The sequence below is a fragment of the Bombina bombina genome, chromosome 2 (genome assembly GCF_027579735.1).
Source record: "Bombina bombina isolate aBomBom1 chromosome 2, aBomBom1.pri, whole genome shotgun sequence".
NCBI classification, from domain to species: domain Eukaryota; kingdom Metazoa; phylum Chordata; class Amphibia; order Anura; family Bombinatoridae; genus Bombina; species Bombina bombina.
The window spans coordinates 788,357,793-788,378,204 of NC_069500.1; the positions used below are offsets into that span (position 1 = coordinate 788,357,793).

Genomic DNA, 20,412 nt, shown 5'->3' on the forward strand with positions numbered 1-20,412 from the left:
AACGATGGTGATCTGTCCACCACGTCAGAGAGTGTCGTACAATCGGTTTCAAAGATATTAATTGAGATATCTTTGTGTAATCCCTGCACCATTGGTTCAGCATACAGAGCTGAAGAGGTCGCATGTGAAAACGAGCAAAGGGGATCGCGTCCGATGCAGCAGTCATAAGACCTAGAATTTCCATGCATAAGGCTACCGAAGGGAATGATTGTGACTGAAGGTTTCGACAAGCTGATATCAATTTTAGACGTCTCTTGTCTGTCAAAGATAGAGTCATGGACACTGAATCTATCTGGAAACCCAAAAACGTTACCCTTGTCTGAGGAATCAATGAACTTTTTAGTAAATTGATCCTCCAACCATGATCTTGAAGAAACAACACAAGTCGATTCGTATGAGATTCTGCTAAATGTGAAGACTGAGCAAGTACCAAGATATCGTCCAAATAAGGAAATACCACAATACCCTGTTCTCTGATTACAGACAGAAGGGCACCGAGAACCTTTGTAAAAATTCTTGGAGCTGTTGCTAGGCCAAACGGCAGAGCCACAAACTGGTAATGCTTGTCTAGGAACGAGAATCTCAGAAACTGATAGTGATCTGGATGAATCGGAATATGCAGATATGCATCCTGTAAATCTATTGTAGACATATAATGCCCTTGCTGAACAAAAGGCAGGAAAGTCCTTACAGTTACCATTTTAAATGTTGGTATCCTTACATAACGATTCAATATTTTTAGATCCAGAACTGGTCTGAAGGAATTCTCCTTCTTTGGTACAATCAAGAGATTTGAATAAAACCCCAGCCCCTGTTCCAGAACTGGAACTGGCATAATTACTCCAGCCAACTCTAGATCTGAAACACATTTCAGAAATGCTTGAGCCTTCGCTGGATTTACTGGGACACGGGAAAGAAAAAATCTCTTTGCAGGAGGCCTTATCTTGAAGCCAATTCTGTACCCTTCTGAAACAATATTCTGAATCCAAAGACTGTGAACGGAATTGATCCAAATTTCTTTGAAAAAACGTAATCTGCCCCCCACCAGCTGAGCTGGAATGAGGGCCGCACCTTCATGTGGACTTAGGAGCGGGCTTTGATTTTCTAAAAGGCTTGGATTTATTCCAGACTGGAGATGGTTTCCAAACTGATACCGCTCCTGAGGATGAAGGATCAGGCTTTTGTTCCTTGTTGAGACGAAAGGAACGAAAACGATTATTAGACCTAAATTTACCTTTAGATTTTTAATCCTGTGGTAAAAAAGTTCCTTTCCCTCCAGTAACAGTTGAGATAATAGAATCCAACTGAGAACCAAATAATTTATTACCCTGGAAAGAAAAGGAAAGCAGAGTAGACTTAGAAGACATATCAGCATTCCAAGTTTTAAGCCATAAAGCTCTTCTAGCTAAAATAGCTAGAGAAATATACCTGACATCAACTCTAATGATATCAAAGATGGCATCACAAATAAAATGATTAGCATGTTCAGCCCCCGCGAGCCTAACAGCCCACAGGGAAAAGTCAAATTTTAAGGTAAGAAAAAAATTGTTTTACTCAAATGCATTATCCCAAATATGAAACTGACTGTCTGAAAATAAGGAATGTTGAACATCCTGAGTCGAGGCAAATAAATGTTTGAATACATATATTTAGAACTTTATAAAAAAGTGCCCAACCATAGCTTAGAGTGTCACAGAAAATAAGACTTACTTACCCCAGGACACTCATCTACATGTTGTAGAAAGCCAAACCAGTACTGAAACGAAAATCAGCAGAGGTAATGGTATATATATATATATATATATATATATATATATATATATATATATATATATATATATATAGAGATATAGAGTATATCGTCGATCTGAAAAGGGAGGTAAGAGATGAATCTCTACGACCGATAACAGAGAACCTATGAAATAGACCCCGTAGAAGGAGATCATTAAATTCAAATAGGCAATACTCTCCTCACATCCCTCTGACATTCACTGCACGCTGAGAGGAAAACCGAGCTCCAACCTGCTGCGGAGCGCATATCAACGTAGAATCTAGCACAAACTTATTTCACCACCTCCATAGGAGGCAAAGTTTGTAAAACTGATTTGTGGGTGTGGTGAGGGGTGTATTTGTAGGCATTTTGAGGTTTGGGAAACTTTGCCCCTCCTGGTAGGAATGTATACCCATATGTCACTAGCTCATGGACTCTTGCTAATTACATGAAAGAAATTATGTTTAATGTTGGTGAATATTTCCATGCTGGTTTGCAGTTAGGTTAAATTTACCATCACTTTAAGAGTGCTAACAAAACCTCACAAAGAAATGTATTTTGTTATTTCACATAAACTATATGTATATCATCACCTTAGGGTAACCTGCTATTTCATTACATCAAATGTATTGATACATTGGATGTGCTGTTTAATATATAAGTAATGGTACACTGAATTTTATAAGTAAATGTACACTGATTTCTATCAGTTGCATTTAACCACACTTTTTGCCAAAGAGACCGGCAACATATTCTGAAGCTAGAATGCTTTGCCAAGCAATAAAACCTTACCCAGCCGTCAAGGCTTTAAGTTTTCAGTCTAACTCATGATTCTATTACCATGTAGAACACATAGCATTTTGCCTTCTGCTTATTTTCCCACTGAAATGACTGTGTGATTATGTTGTAGTAGATCTTTAACAGCACATTGTTTTGAAATGTATTGTGTACTTATGAAGTGCTACAGTGAGCGCACATTTTTTGCAAAAATAGTTCAAGTATTCTACCCTATCTCAGTGAAATATGCTTATTCCATCACACTCTCTCCTAACTTTAACAGGTTCTCCTGCTTCTTTACTTCCAATATCAACCTACTCTCATCCATTTCCCCAAATTTGTCAAGCCCTGCTAGAGCTTTTTTGTGACATTAAAACAATGCAACTTTCAAATATACTTCCATTATCAAAATGTGTGCACTTTGTGGTTCCAGCTCCTACTGAGCATGTGCAAAAATGCACAGTATATACCTGTATGCATTTTGTGACTGCTGGCTGTCACTTGATACAAGAGAGGGAATATTGGATTAATTTGAAATGAGCAGCAGGATATTTTCTAAGTGCTATTGCATTGTCATATTGTGTATTCAATTTTACTATATTTAGTGATCCTTTAAGCATAGTTATAAATGCAGCAGCTACTTATACAAGACAAGCAAATGTACATATAAAATTGTTTAAGGTGACTGATCAGAAAATAAACATGAATCCTAAATATAAGAAACAAAAATTTGCTTTAATCCCTCCCATTTTCCCATTATTCCTTAGTCATACATATGGCCAAGAGGAAGGAGAAAAAGTAGTAAAGGAAAAGCACAGTAAAAAGTGTAAACTGGTACTGCTGCCAAATGTTATGGAAAAACAACAGGTCTTGTGGACTCTCAAAATCATGGAAGAAAATAATTGATCCAGTAAGCATCTTCATAAAATGGCAAGAGTCCACTAGCCATCACATGTGAGAACCTATACCAACAGCTGTGAGAAATTATACCCAAAGCTGTTAAGTCTACAATAGCACCATGAAATAGGGTGGGTGTCATGATACAATCATGTGGAGTAGTTGATTCCTGGATTGGCTACCCAGCAGAGGTGGGGTATTGTGGTCTCAGCCTGGAAAGGGTTAATCTGAACTGCTTGTTCTGTGTGAGATATCCGTGTTCTGGAATGCTGTAAGCTAACCGCCCTCTTCTTGGAGAATGATACTGGGAGCTAAGACTTGTTGCATTGGCTAACTCGTCGTAAATTATCACAAGGGCGGGGACTTTGACAAGACAAAAAAAAAAAAGAGGAGTTTAAGTATGTAAAAGAAAGACTTTTTGGTAGAACTCCCTGGGACTCAAACAGCTAACTTCATGGAAGGAAGTTCTCTCATAAACAGATCACTGGAAATTTGGTAATAAGTGCATGGTATTGTGTTTGTTTATATTCTGTCCCAAGTTCCTTTTAAAGAATTGTAACTTTGTACCTCTATGTTATTTTGGAAAGTTTTTATAATTTGGCACTGTGTAACCTGTATTGATATTTTTGTTATTAAACATTTAGAAAATCTTAATCTGTCTGGGCTCTAATATCTGAATTCACACTCTGTTGAGACAAGGTTAAAGGCACGTTACACAATTGTTAATTTTTTGTGAGTTATTATTGGGGTTCCAAAACACCCCCCATTTTTATTTAGATGTTTTGGTGGTGGCAGAAATTGTTAATTTGGGTGATGTGGACAGGATTTGGGGGTTAATGTGGTGTCCCTTTTAAGGTCCTTTTATAGAGTTACAAGGTTAAGGGAACCAGAGCTGTGTGCTATTAACGCCTTCAGGCCCAAACCTCCCTATTGTGACGTTGAAAAGGTTTAATTTGTCACAGTGGGAAAGACCAGTAAGGCAGGTAGAGATACTAAACAGGCACTGTGGCATGCAGAACTTTCCTATCAAAAGAGGCAAACGTGTAAAAATAGTAGAGTTGGGTAAAGGTATGTAAAGATGACCAAGTAGCTGCCTTGCAAATCTCTTCAATGGAAGCTTAATTTCTAAGAGCCCAAGAAGTGGTGACTACTCTAGTAGAACGAGCAGTAATTCGCTCAGAGGGAGACGTCCCCACAACTAGGTAAGCTAAGGGACATAATACACAAATGTTGAAGCACTTGAAAGTGAGGTAGCATTGCTGTATAAAGCGGACTAGAAAATATCACCTGAAGATCTCTATGTAAAAAAAGAAGATATTTTACCTCAACATATCCTCAGTAGCTTTAAGCTAAAGGGACTTTTCAGGACATTTCAGGAAGTTTACTATGAGATCACAGTAAAGCAGGGCATGATCTCAGCACTGCTGATGGGCTTTTTTTTTTCCAACTTGCAGATGGACAGCAGCTGAAGGACAACTGTTCACAGAGCACTTTCTGTTGTGAGCTGAAGAAATGTTGAGGTAAAATATCTTCCTTTTAAACAGAGATATTAAGGTGATATTTACTTGTTCGCTTCTTACAGTTATGCTGCATCACTTTCAAGTGATTTTGCATAAGGGTATTATGTCCCTTTATGCCATGCTGCAAAGGTGACAGTAGCTTTCTGACCTTTGTGTGGACCTGAGAAATGGATAAGCAAGGAAGAAGAAATTCTGAATTCTTTAGCGGCATGAAGATAACATTCCAAGACCCATACTACACCCTAGTTATGAAGTAATCTCTCATTAGGGTTATTTCTTTAGCACTGGACAGAGATGAGCTTACGATTTAGTGATGGATGTTTTCAGACGACAACCTTAGGAAGCAGAGAGTAGTTTGTTCTTAAAACTGCTATATACTGATGAAAAATTATGTAAGAAGAATCACAAGATAGAGCAGAAAGCTCAGATACTCTTCTGGCCGAGGAAATGGTCAAGATAAAAAGTACCTTTCAAAGCAACAGTTGAATGCCCAGGACATGCATAAGTTCAAAACGGCTGAGCCTGAAGAATCCTCAAAACCAAGTTCAGGCTCTATGGGGGGGAGCAGGTCTGATAACCGATCTTCTTGTGATCCAAAACTGAAAGGGCAGAAATAATTTGGCCTTTAAGGGAAATGGCTGGTAAACCCTTATCCAGAACATGATGCAAAAAAATTACGAATTTGAGAAATTCTGAAAGAATTCCAAAAGGTAATTCTTAGACTCAAACCAGGAAAGAAAAATAAAAAAAAGAAAAAGTAAAAATTTCCAGACTTGATAACAGGCTTTCTGGCCTCAATCAAAACATATGTTTAAATGCCATGCTGTCAAATTGAGATTTCAAATCTTGATGGAAGAAGAGGCCGTGAGAAAAAAAGGTCTTTCTTAAAGGAAGTCGCCAAAGCAGGCTGGAGGACATTAGCACCAGACCTGAGTACCAAATCTTGCAAGGCTATACCCAGAGCAACTAGAATCACTGGGCCATTTCCTGTTTTATCCTGGTGATTATACAGAAGAGTAAAACTAAAGGAGGACCAGGGAATAACTAGGGCATCTAATAGAGTCGCTTGTAGATCTCAAAATCTCTCACAATACTGGGGTAGATTGTAAATCAAGCCAGAGGCCTTAAGGTCTATTGTCTAGGCTTCCCAACGATTCACAAACTGGTCGAATAGCCCCTCCTAATTCTACGATGTGTAATTGAATAAGAAATTAAGCAGTTGAAATTTGCCACATTTATCTGTGCATGCACACGTCCATGGCAGCTTTAAAAGGAAATGCAAGGACTAAATTTCCTCTAAGTCAAGATTTGCTACCGCCATATACGCATGCTTGTAATTATGTCATTGCATTACACACATTCTTTTTAAACATATGTGGCGTTTTTTTTATATAAAATGTTTATGCATAATAAAAACAACTTTGCAATATATTTTCATTATTTATTTTGGCCCTTTTCCCGTAGTTTAGCACTGATACTTAGCAATTTCTAGTTTTCAGAACATGAAAAGAATCCTGCTGCTATCTGTGCCTAATTGTCTTTAAATAACTGCAAAACAGAGTACTTTATTCTAAATATATTTCAGTGGTTAGCCTTAATGTCTGCAGACTAATACCCAGATTGTCTCCTGCAAATAAGATAAATAGTGGGTGGAGTTTGACTATTGAAAAATAAATTGCAGTAAAAAAGGATGTTAATTTATGTTTTTCTATAGCAACACAACAGAAATGTCTTGCAATTACAATACATTTACTGTCCCTTTAAGAGGAACCAGGCTTCCACATGGACTTGGAGGTGTCTGACAATTGAGACACTTAAGAGGAGGATCTTTACATCTTGGGCATGACAAAAGGTGTGAAATCATCCAAAAAGGACCTAACCCTCTCACTTAGCTTTTTTGTCTTGTGGCAGATAGGCTCCTTTACCGCTATTGTAGCAATGATAGCTTCCATTCCAGGTCCAAACATAATCTTTCCCCGAAATGATGGGGGGGGGGGGACAATAAGTCTGCTTAAAAAAACATTTTATGTGCACTGGATCCTTAAAAGAGGTACTGTCCTCTAAAGAAATGGTAGTCCGTCTAGCCAAAGTGGAGCTGTCACTGTCTACATTTGGAATAGTCTCCCATACCTCCAATTTTACAGGGGGTAAAGGGAATATGCTTTTGCATTTGGCCGAGGGAACAAAGAATTCCCTGGGTTGCTCAATTCCTTGATAATTAGCTCAAAGTGCATCAGAACCGAATAGGTAGAGGATTTCTTTGGAGGCACAGAGGGCCAGATGTATCAAGCTCAAGGAGAATTCTCAGTGTAATTCTTCTATGGTTTCTCCTCAGCTCTCCTTTAGAAAAGCACATCTGTGCGCCCAAATTTATCAATTATGCTTACCTGATCATTTCATTTCCATCGATGGGAGGAGAGTCCACTGCTTGATTCATTACTTGTGGGAATACAGAACTTGGCCACCAGGAGGCGGCAAAGACACCCCAGCCAAAGGCTTAAATACCTCCCCCACTACCCCAGTCATTCTGGGAAGGGAACAAGGAACAGTAGGAGAAATATCAGGGTATAAACGGTGCCAGAAGATCAATATAAAAAACGGGCGGGTGCAGTGGACTCTCCTCCCATCTATGGAAATGAAATTATCAGGTAAGCATAATTTATGTTTTCTATCTTAATGAGAGGAGAGTCCACTGCTTCATTACTTGTGGGAACGAATACGCAAGCTCTAGAGGACACAATGGAAAAAAAAACAGGAGGGTAAAAGGAGGCGGACCCTATACTGAGGGCACCACAGCCAGCAGAAGCTGTCTCCCAAAAGACCAAGTGGCTGCCTTACAAATCTGCTCCATAGAAGCCTCATTCTTAAAGGCCCAAGAAGAGGCCACACAGCTCTAGTCGAGTGAGCCGTAATCCTCAGAGGAGGCTTGTGTCCCACTGTCTCATATGCCAGACGGATCATACTCCTCAACCAAAATGATAGAGAAGTAGCAGGGGCCCTTTGCCCCCTGCGCTTCCCCGAATACACAAAAAATAAAGGACAAAGTCTGTCTAAACTCTTTCGGGCCTGAAGATAAAACTTCAACGCCCGAACCACGTCCAAATTTACCTCTCCTTTGAAGAAGGGGGGTTAGGACACAAAAGGAACTACTATTTCCTGATTGATGTTACGACTCGACACTACCTTGGGAAGGAATCATCCAGTGCGAAGAACAGCCTTATCGGCATGAAAAACCATGTAGGGAGGCTCACATTGCAAGGCCACCAGCTCAGAAACTCTGCGTGCCGATGCAATAGCCAGTAGTAACAGGACTTTCCATGAAAGAACCTTAAGGTCACGAGCATGCATAGGCTCAAACTGAGCCCTCTGAAAAACCTTAAGAACCAAGTTTAAGCTCCAAGGAGGAGCCGGATTCCTGAAGACAGGTCTGATCCTAACCAGAGCCTGAACAAAAAGGACTGAATGTCAGGAAGCTCCGCAAGCTTCCTATGCAACAGTACGGATAAAGCCGAAATCTGTCCCCTTAGGGAAGTGGCAGCAAGACCTTTATCTAGACCGTCCTGGAGAAAAGCCAAGATCCTGGATACCTTGACCTTATGCCAGAGATATCCCCGTTCCTCACACCAGGTCAAGTAGGTCCTTCCACACCTTGTGGTAGATGCGACGAGTGACTGGCTTCCTGGCCTGAACGAGAGTCAATAACTTTCCGAAAATCTTCTCTTGGCTAAGACTAGTCGTTCAATCTCCACGCAGTCAACCTCAGAGAATCGAGATTGATGTAGAAAGGGACCTTGAACAAGCAGATCCCTGCAACAAGGTAACTTCCATGGCGGAGATGACAACATCGCTACCAGATCCGCAAGCCACGACGGAGCAATAAGAATAGCAGAAGCGTGCTCCTGCATGAAGTGGGCCACTACCCGAGGTAGAAGAGGTAACTGTTGAAATATGTAAATCAGTTTGAAGGTCCAGAGTACCACAAAGGCATCCCTGGATCGCGACCCATATCTGTTTAGCTTGCAATTGAGTCTGGACTCCATGAGATCTATCACCGGCGTCCCCCATCCGGTGCAGATCTCCGCGAACATCTCAGGATGGAGGGACCATTCCCCTGGATGAAACGTCTGTCTGCTCAGAAAATCTGCTTCCCAGTTGTCCACACCTGGAATGTGGATCGCTGATAGCCAACAATTGTGAGTCTCCATCCACTCCAGAATCCAAGATACTTCCCTCATGGCTAGGAAGCTTCTCGTTCCCCCCCTGATGGTTTATGTAAGCCACCAAAGTAATGTTGTCTGACTGGAATCTAATTAATTGGGACGACCCCAGAAGGGGCAAAGTCCTTAGAGCATTGAATATCACTCGAAGTTCCAAAATATTTATAGATAGACTAGACTCCTCGAGTCCATCTGCCCTGTGCCCTTTTGGCACCCCAAACAGCTCCCCATCCTGATAGACTTGCATCCGTGGTCACAATCTCCAAGGATGGTCTCAAAAAGGATGTCCCCTGAGACAACTGCCACGGTCGGGTACACCAAGATAGGGACTCCCTTACCGGACTGCTTAGAGATAACTGTTGGGAAAGATCTGAATAATCGCTGTTCCATTGTCTTAACATGCAAAGCTGAAGAGGCCTGAGATGGAACCTGGAGAATTGAATGACATCTATGCTGGATACCATGAGCCCGATCACCTCCATACACCTGGCCATAGATGTCCTGGAAGATGTCTGGAGAGCTAGACAGTTGGACGCAAGCTTACAACGTCTCTGATCTGTCAAAAATATCTTCATGACTGAAGAATCTATTATCGTATCCAGAAATTCCACCCTGTTGCTGGGGACCAATTAATTCTTTCCTTTGTTTATCTTCCACCCGTGGGACCAAAGAAGGAGAAGAGCTCTCGAGTGATCCTCCGCAAGACTGTAGGAAGTAGCCTGAACCAGGATATCGTCTAGATAAGGAGGCACTGCAATTACTATGACTCTTGCTACTGCGAGAAAAGCTCCCAGAACCTTTGTGAAGACTCTTGGGGCAGTCGACAGACCATACGGAAGGGCCACAAACTGAAAGTGTTTGGTCCAGGAAGGCGAACCTTAGAAAACTGAACTAATCCTTGTGGATTGGAACATGAAGGTAAGCGTCCTTCAGGTCTATAGTCCTGAATTGCCCTTCTTGAACCAGGGGCAAAATTGACCTAATCGTCTCCATCTTGAACAATGGGACTGACAAAAATTTGTTTAGGGCCTTTAGGTCCAGAATTGGACGGAACGTGCCCTACTTCTTTGGGACCATGAAAAGGTTTGAATAATACCCCAGACATCTTTCTGCCAGAGGGACTTGGAAGATTACCCCGAGAAATGAGAGATCTCTCACACAACCCAGGAAGGCGTCTCTCTTTTCTGGTCTTGAAGATATGTTTGACAGGAGGAATCTGCCTCTAGGCAGATGAGACTTGAAACCTATCCTGTAGCCCTGGGAAACAGCCTCCAGAACCCAAGGGTCTATGATGTCTCTTCTAAAAGCCTCTACAAACAGAGATAGTCTGCCCCCTACATGGTCCGAGAATGCACCGGGGGCCGCCCCTTCATGCCGACTTTGACTAGACGGGCTTCTTGTTCTGCTTGGACTTGTTCCAAGAGTTAACTGGCTTCCAAGATCCCTTGGAATGCTCCGCCTTTGGGGCAGGCTGCTGGCGCTGAGACTTGTCCGCACGAAAGGGACGAAAAGTAGAACCCTTAGGCTTAGCCTTCTTATCCTGAGGCACGAAGGCACCCTTGCCACCCGTGACCGTAGATATAATAGAATCCAGGCCCGGACCAAACAAAACTTTCCCCTTGAATGGGAGGGAAAGCAAACGAGACTTAGAAGCCATGTCAGCAGACCATGACTTAAGTCACAGAGCCATGCGGGCAAAAACAGAAAACCCTGATGTCTTAGTATTCAGGCGAATAATCTGCATGTTAGCATCACACATGAACGAATGAGCCACTCTTAAGGCCTTAATTTGTTCTAAAATCTCATCGAGAGATCTCCACCTCAACCATTGCTGATAGAGCATCACACCAGTAGGTAGCTGCACCACGCACCGCAGCGACCACCTCTGCTGGTTAAAAAAAACAAACCCCGTAAGTTGGAACATCTTCCGCAACATGGATTTTATCTTTTTATCCATGGGTTCCTTGAAAGAGGAGCTATCCTTTAGCGGAATAGTCGTTCTCTTAGCAAGCGTGGAGATAGCACCATCCATCTTAGGGACAGTTCCCCACAGTTCAAGCTGAGTGTCTGGAATGGGGAAAAGCTTTTTAAAAGAAGAAGAGGGGGGAAAAATGTGAACCAAGTTTCTCCCATTCATTCTTAATAATGTTAGCCATGTTGACTGGAACCAGGAAGGCCTGGTGCACTACCCTGTCCTCATACACCCTATCCACAGTTTTAGGGCTCGGAAGTTTCCTCTGGTAGTTTTGGTTCCGGAACCTCCAACGTAGCAAGCACTTTTTTTCAGCAGAAAGCGCAAATGCTCCACCTTAAATTTAAAATCATGCTCCTCCCTGGACGGAAGCCTAGACATAGCTGATTCCGACCCAGATGCGACATCCTCCGATAAGTCGGAGTTGTCGTCCTCAGCGGATAATCTGTCAGACATCCAACGGAGTCGATGACCCCTGCCGTACCTTCTGTTTGAGTTGCTTAGGACGAGGCATCGCATTAATGGCCGCAGAAACCGCCGTCTGTAATTGATCGACGAAGACTGAAGGCCAAAGGGCCCCTCCCATAGGAGGATTAGTAGTACCCTAGGGAACTGCTTGTGTAATCGGAGATGATTACAGGGAACGCACCTCGCGGGGTGGAGAACCCTCAGAGGTGGATGGCTCAGTCGTACTAAATATCTTATTCTTTTTGGAAATAGCAATATTGTCAAAGCATGTGGAACAGAGTTGGCTCGACTGGAACCTCCTCACAATATACACAGTTAATGGGTTTAGATAAAGAGGTAGTATTCTCTAATATATCATAGTCCTCCATAGCTTGTACCTTTATTGCGGACTTGATCAAAAAATAAATGGCACCTTTATATCCTAATGGCCGGGGCACTCACCACCTCCTATGTCCCGGTTTACCAGAACAGTTTTCATTTCCTCCGAACACAGGTCGAGAAAGATTAAGTTGCCAAGGCCACACCCGGTCACATGGAGTGCCATGCAGGACTGCCCCTGCATTCGAGAGAAAACGCGCCAAAAGGCCCGCCTCAATCCCTCGCTGTTAAACTGAGTCAGGATTGGTTCGCAGAAAGACTCTCTGCATTTCCGGACTAACATTCACCCATGCTCGCACTGAGAGGCTGACAGGGTTACTTAAAACTCCAGTCCCATTTCGCAGAGTACTACTCTCCATAAAAGACTACACCTATCTTCCAACACTTCTCTGCCAACCTCCTGTGACGAAAGGCAAAGAATGACTGGGGGATGAGGGGAGTGGTAGAGGTATTTAAGCCTTTGGCTGGGGTGTCTTTGCCTCCTCCTGGTGGCCAGGTTCTTAATTCCCACAAGTAATGAATGAAGCAGTGGACTCTCCTCCCATTAAGATGGAAATTGTTTTTCTCCATAGGAGAGCCGAGGAGATGTTAAGGTAAAATTTCTCAAGTCGGATTAGTATCTGCACCTTATTTATCATTGAAAATAAGCATCTATTCTCCATGTAAGTCATATTTATACAGCCCCACTAGTAGCTTTAATGACCCTCTTCAACAAACTGTCATAAAAGAAAATATATCTAAGGTTTCATTGTTTTTGTGCTTCTATTATATCACTTTTATATATTTTGTGTCCTAATAGATATTGTTTTTGCGCTTATATATTTTGCGCTCTATTGATTATTATTTTGATTGCCCAATACATATTTTTGCACTCCAATATATATTATTATTGCGCTTTAGTTATATATTTCTGTTCCTTGTAGAGGCCTTATTTTTTGTAACATTGCTTTAACAACTGGTATAGAATAGATTTCTAATGCTGTTCTCCAGACGTTAAGGAGAACTTTAATGCAGGCACTTGCAGGAGAACTTTCAGACGTCTATAGGAGAAAATTTGTATCAATTATAAAAGTAAACACATATCACAATATGAAACTACGCTATTCAAAATAAAATGGATTTTCAGATTTGCTGAAATGCGGTTTGCTTTTAAAAATTGTTAATGTCCCTTTAAAGTGAACTTTTTATTTTATTTGTTGCAGTTTAAAATACATGTCCCTGTGGTGTCACTTTCCATCATCAGTGCTTTGGTAATCTGTTCGTAGGAATGAGTTGTGCAAACACATCTACTGCTTGTTACTTTCAAAACCAATTTAATCCGTTTTAAATCAAGTAAAAAAATAAAAGAATAAAAAAAATGCTGGCCATGTACAGGTAGTTCTGGGAAGTAACCAGCAGAGGTAAGATTAATACAATTACAGTCCACAGAACTCTAGAATACACTAAACAGCTTCAGAAGGTAGCTGGACAGTATCAGTAGTGACCATGCTGTACTGAGGACCACACCTTCCTTCCTTCATCTTCCTTTAAAACAAACCAACCAGTAGAGATTTAGCCACATCTCAAACTAAACTGGTAAAAACAGAACTTGCGGTTGGTAGGATGGGGAGAGATATATAAGGAGGTACCCTGAAGACTTCTGGGAATGCCTGCATATGCCAAGAGTTTGCAAAGTAGTACATGAACATAAAACTATAAAAGCATAGCCAATCTGAAATGTGCAATGACACAAACACTGTTCCTCACCTATAGTATCTTGAGGAGTGCTGCCAATTAAGTCTGAGTTCTTGATTAAGCTGCAGATTTTCTTTTCCTCCCCCATCTTCTCCTTTGTTTTCTCTCGCTCTTTGTGCTTTTTGGATTTCTTTTTGGGTTTTCCATGCAGGTTATTACAGTTCTTTTTGGCCTCTGTAGGACATTGTGTCTGAGGAGGGTGGGAAAGCCTCTCAGAGGCCTCTTGGTTCACACAGTCTCTTTGCTGGATGTCAGGAACAGAGTCTGAGAGGGGTTCATGTGCTGCTGGTAGATGGGAGCTGGAACTGACATTGTCCAAGGATGGTATCTGAGAGGCAGCGGCAAGGGAATCCTTCCCATTGGAGCTCAGCTTCCCATTCAAAGCTGGTTGGGACCGGTGTGTGAAGTGGGAGATTCGAGGCTTCTTGTTGGCTAAAGGGTCAATAAACTCTGGATTATGAGGAGGTCGTTTCTAGAAGAAAAAAAAAATATTTTTGTTATTAAGATCAATGAAATGCAATTAAAAGTCCTTCATTGGCACACTGAACAGTGAGTGGTATTTACAATTGATTTGCACTTGAACTTTAAGTTACACTAAACCCTAATCTTCTTTAATGATTCACTAACAGCATACACTTGTAAATAGTGTTCCAATCTACTTCTATTATCAAATTTACTTTCTTTTCTCTTGGTATCCTTGGTTGAAGGAGCATCAATGCAGTACTGGGAGCTAGCTGAACACAGTGAACCAATGACAAGAGGCATATATGTGCAGATACCAATCAAAGTGAAAAAGCAGAAAATAGGTTGATATTGATCCAGCCAGAAATGTTTTTATATATATACAAGTAGGGCTGAAATATCCTCTAATCTATGTGAGCAACACTAGTACATTATTATTATGTTAGTGTGGGTGCTCTAAACCAATTGTCCAATTAGCTCAAAAGAAAGAAAAGTATGTGAATCATATCAGTAAGAGAGAAGTCACTATTGCCATGTTGTTAATCTGATTCTCTAGTAAACCGTGGCAAATTCAGGGAATTTCTACTAAAAAGGAACAGTACATTTTGTAGAAATGTAGTGCATGTAAAGAGAATAACCAGCAGGTGGCAGTACTGAACAAGAAAATAAATTATTTCACTATAACCCAGGTGTCACTTCCAAGGCACTTTTGCTTAGAAGTTATAGATGCTCTAGGTAGTTTTGCTAAGCAGAGCCCTAGTCACGTATGTCAACTCGACATTTTACTGTATCTTGTATAATAATATGTGTAGCCACTGCTCTTGTATTCGATACTATGCAATGCAGCAACACTTTACAAATATTAGCAAATCACACTGCCAAAGTTCCATACTAGTTGTTTTTAATGCTTTTCTGTGGTGCTTATTCCAGTGGAACAGCTGAGTTACTGCCAGTTTATTATTTTATGTTTCTGGAAATCACTACTATAGCTTAGTTCTGTAGTATTACAAGTTCCAATAGCTAGAAATCTACTTTTTCCCTACTTTTTTTTGTTTTTTAATGAACACCCTTTTAGAATGTTCCCCCAGCCCTGTAGAAATCAAGCTTAGATTTGTACACGGATATCTCTGACCTAAATACACAGGATGGTGAGTCATTTCCTGCAGTCATTTATTAAGCAATGCCAGACTCCCCGGTTTTATACTACTTCAGTACGGTATTCCTTAAAGGGACAGTAAAGTCATAACTAAACATTCATGATTTAGACAGAGACTACGATTTTAAACAACTTTCCAATTTACTTCTATTTAATTTGCTTCCTTCTCTTGTTATCCTTTGCTAAAAGGTTTATCTAAGTAAGCTCAGGAGCAGCAGAGAACCTAGTTTTTAGCTGCTGATTGGTGGCTGCATATTTATATATATCGACTGTGATTGTCTTACCCATGTGTTCAGTTACAAACCAGTAGTGCATTGCTGCTCCTTCAACAAATGATACCAAGAGAATAAAGGAACTTTAATAGAAGTAAAATGGAAAGTTGTTTAAAATTGTATGTTCTACCTAAATCATGAAAGAAAATTGTTGGGTTTTTATTTTCCTTTAAAGTTAAAGCGTAAAGGGGCATGAGGTGCTAAAATGCTCTAAAGTATAAACATCTTATAGACAAGCAATAGTGCAATCAGAACTGTGTTTTACAGATGAAAAGGGAGTAATCGTATAGTCTCATTCAGCTCCAGAGCAACAACGCACTACTGGGAGCTAGATAAACATATAGTGAGTGAATAATGAGGCATGTGTGTTATGTGTAGCCACCAATCACCAGCTACCTCCCAGGAATGTATTGCTGCTCCTGAACATACCTAGGTGGGATTTTTCAATAAAGGATACTAAAAAAAAAAGCCAATTGAAATCAGTTAAAAGTGCATGCTCTATCTGAAGCAATCTTGAGATCTGGAAATGCACATTAAATACTTCACAAGCTTAAAGGGACAGTCAAATCCAAAAAAACATTTCATGATTTAAATAGGGAATGTGTTTTTAAAAAAACTTTCTAATTTACATTTATCACCAATTTTGCTTTGTTCTCTTGGTAATCTTAGTTGAACACTAAATCTAGGAGGTTCATATGCTAATTTCTTAGACCTTGAAGACTGCCTCTAATCTGAAAGCATTTTGACCACTAGAGGGCATTAGTTCATGTGTTTCATATAGATAACATTGAGCTCATGCATGTGAAGTTACCCTGGAGTGAGCACTGATTGGCTAAAATGCAAGTCTGTCAAAAGAACTGAAATAAGGGGGCAGTCTGCAGAGGCTTAGATACAAGGTAATCACAAAGGTGAAAAGTATATTTCTATAACAGTGTTGGTTATGCAAAACTGAGGAATGGGTAATAAAGGCATTATCTTTCTTTTTAAACAACAACAATTCTGTTGTTGACTGTCCCTTTGATCCTCCTACAGGTACAGAACCCTTTATCCAAACTGCAACCGGAAAAGGTTTGGATTAAGAAATAGATACATCTGTAAATTGGGACAGTTTGGAAAGAGGATGGGACAACATGTAAATTACAATATCTTATGTCATTTAGGCAGTAGTTACGTCATAATACAGCTAAAGGTAGTTTTATATCATTTATAATACTTTTAAATACATAGTATCATTAAACATATAGTACAGTACTGTAATCAGAAAGCTAATAGTTGTTGATTTAAATATAGACTATTATTTGCATGTTAGAGCAAAAAAAAAAAAAAAATCAAACCAAAGACACAGAAGATTGTGACTTACAGGTGGGAAAAGTCATAAAAGGGTTTTTTTTTGTTTTTTTGTTTTTTTAAATCTAAATAGAAAAAGTCTGAATTTGGGAATTTGTACCTGTAATTATTTTTCCTCAAGAGGCCTCGGCAGAGGTGACAAATAACTGCAAAATGACAGCAACTAGCCTCGTCTACTCCAGTAACTAGTCTGGGTAGGCTCCTCCAAATAAAGCAAGTGGTGTACTTAAAAACAATTACAGCAGACTAACACTAATGTAACGTAATACTACAGTCATTGCAAGGTATTAAGGACCTTAGGTTACACCTTGGATTGTAGTACTTTATTAGTTGGAGAAGAATGCCCGCTAAGACCGTCACCTTAAATAGCAAGGCCCAACATTTGGTACAAAAATACACCGCATGTTAACGTTATTAAACAAGGGGATCCAGGAAATTTTACGATATTTGTTAGTTCAGAAAATGTAATTACCATAATGTTGCATGTTGGAGGCATTAACCACTTCCATATTTAAGACATCTACAGGCCTTTTCAAATAATGCAGCAAAACGTTTAAACAACAACAAAAAAAAAAAAAAACACACCCATCAAAGCAGAGATGGTGTAGAAAACCATTTTGAATACCCTCGGCATTACTAAATCTAAAATGGCTACAGAACAAGACAAGCTAGGGTTTAGTGTACGCAGACACAATAAAAACATAATTTATGTAAGAACTTACCTGATAAATTAATTTTTCATATTAGCAAGAGTCCATGAGCTAGTGACGTATGGGATATACACTCCTACCAGGAGGGGCAAAGTTTCCCAAACCTCAAAATGCCTACAAATACACCCCTCACCACACCCACAAATCAGTTTAACGAATAGCCAAGAAGTGGGGTGATAAAAAAAAAGTATGAAAGCATAAAAAATAAGGAATTGGAATAATTGTGCTTTATACAAAAAAATCATAACCACCACAAAAAAGGGCGGGCCTCATGGACTCTTGCTAATATGAAAGAAATGAATTTATCAGGTAAGTTCTTACATAAATTATGTTTTCTTTCATGTAATTAGCAAGAGTCCATGAGCTAGTGACGTATGGGATAATGACTACCCAAGATGTGGATCTTCCACGCAAGAGTCACTAGAGAGGGAGGGATAAAATAAAGACAGCCAATTCCGCTGAAAAAAATCCACACCCAAAATAAAGTTTAAATCTTATAATGAAAAAAACTGAAATTATAAGCAGAAGAATCAAACTGAAACAGCTGCCTGAAGTACTTTTCTACCAAAAACTGCTTCAGAAGAAGAAAACACATCAAAATGGTAGAATTTAGTAAAAGTATGCAAAGAAGACCAAGTTGCTGCTTTGCAAATCTGATCAACCGAAGCTTCATTCCTAAACGCCCAGGAAGTAGAAACTGACCTAGTAGAATGAGCTGTAATCCTTTGAGGCAGAGTTTTACCCGACTTGACATAAGCATGATGAATTAAAGATTTCAACCAAGATGCCAAAGAAATGGCAGAAGCCTTCTGACCTTTCCTAGAACCGGAAAAGATAACAAATAGACTAGAAGTCTTTCGGAAATTCTTAGTAGCTTCAACATAATATTTCAAAGCTCTAACTACATCCAAAGAATGCAATGATCTCTCCTTAGAATTCTTAGGATTAGGACACAATGAAGGAACCACAATTTCTCTACTAATGTTGTTAGAATTCACAACCTTAGGTAAAAATTAAAAAGAAGTTCGCAACACCGCCTTATCCTGATGAAAAATCAGAAAAGGAGACTCACAAGAAAGAGCAGATAATTCAGAAACTCTTCTAGCAGAAGAGATGGCCAAAAGAAACAAAACTTTCCAAGAAAGTAATTTAATGTCCAATGAATGCATAGGTTCAAACGGAGGGGCTTGAAGAGCCCCCAGAACCAAATTCAAACTCCAAGGAGGAGAAATTGACTTAATGACAGGCTTTATACGAACCAAAGCTTGTACAAAACAATGAATATCAGGAAGATTAGCAATCTTTCTGTGAAAAACAGAAAGAGCAGAGATTTGTCCTTTCAAGGAACTTGCAGACAAACCTTTATCCAAACCATCCTGAAGAAACTGTAAAATTCTCGGAATTCTAAAAGAATGCCAGGAAAAATGATGAGAAAGACACCAAGAAATGTAAGTCTTCCAAACTCGATAATATATCTTCCTAGATACAGATTTATGAGCCTGTAACATAGTACTAATCACAGAGTCAGAGAAACCTCTTTGACTAAGAATCAAGCGTTCAATCTCCATACCTTTAAATTTAAGGATTTGAGATCCTGATGGAAAAAAGGACCTTGCGACAGAAGGTCTGGTCTTACCGGAAGAGTCCACGGTTGGCAAGAGGCCATCCGGACAAGATCCGCATACCAAAACCTGTGAGGCCATGCTGGAGCCACCAGCAGAACAAACGAGCATTCCTTCAGAATTTTGGAGATTACTCTTGGAAGAAGAACTAGAGGCGGAAAGATATAGGCAGGATGATACTTCCAAGGAAGTGACAATGCATCCACTGCTTCCGCCTGAGGATCCCTGGATCTGGACAGATACCTGGGAAGTTTCTTGTTTAGATGAGAAGCCATCAGATCTATTTCTGGAAGTCCCCACATTTGAATAATCTGAAGAAATACCTCTGGGTGAAGAGACCATTCGCCCGAATGTAACGTTTGGCGACTGAGATAATCCGCTTCCCAATTGTCTATACCTGGGATATGAACCGCAGAAATTAGGCAGGAGCTGGATTCAGCCCATACCAGTATTCGAGATACTTCTTTCATAGCCAGAGGACTGAGTCCCTCCTTGATTATTGATGTATGCCACAGTTGTGACATTGTCTGTCTGAAAACAAATGAACGATTCTCTCTTTAGAAGAGGCCATGACTGAAGAGCTCTGAAAAGTTCCAAAATATTGATCGGTAATCTCACCTCCTGAGATTCCCAAACCCCTTGTGCTGTCAGAGACCCCCAAACAGCTCCCCAACCTGTCAGACTTGCATCTGTTGAAATTACAGTCCAGGTCGGAAGAACAAAAGAAGCCCCCCGAACTAAACGATGGTGATCTGTCCACCACGTCAGAGAGTGTCGTACAATCGGTTTTAAAGATATTAATTGAGATATCTTTGTGTAATCCCTGCACCACTGGTCCAGCATACAGAGCTGAAGAGGTTGCATGTGAAAACGAGCAAAGGGGATCGCGTCCGATGCAGCAGTCATAAGACCTAGAATTTCCATGCATAAGGCTACCGAAGGGAATGATTGTGACTGAAGGTTTCGACAAGCTGAGATCAATTTTAGACGTCTCTTGTCTATCAGAGACAGAGTCATGGACACTGAATCTATCTGGAAACCTAAAAAGGTTACCCTTGTCTGAGGAATCAATGAACTTTTTGGTAAATTGATCCTCCAACCATGATCTT

The 20,412-nt window shown here is 40.3% G+C and overlaps 1 protein-coding gene across 1 annotated transcript in view; it reads right to left on the reverse strand.

The window, feature by feature from the left end:
- ELL (elongation factor for RNA polymerase II) overlaps window positions 1–20,412 on the reverse strand; it is a gene marked incomplete in the record, with an annotated part of 317,829 nt that overhangs the window by 24,025 nt on the left and 273,392 nt on the right. Inside the window, 1 exon segment of the mRNA XM_053702960.1 lies at window positions 13,747–14,206. Coding sequence (XP_053558935.1) covers window positions 13,747–14,206 — 460 coding nt within the window.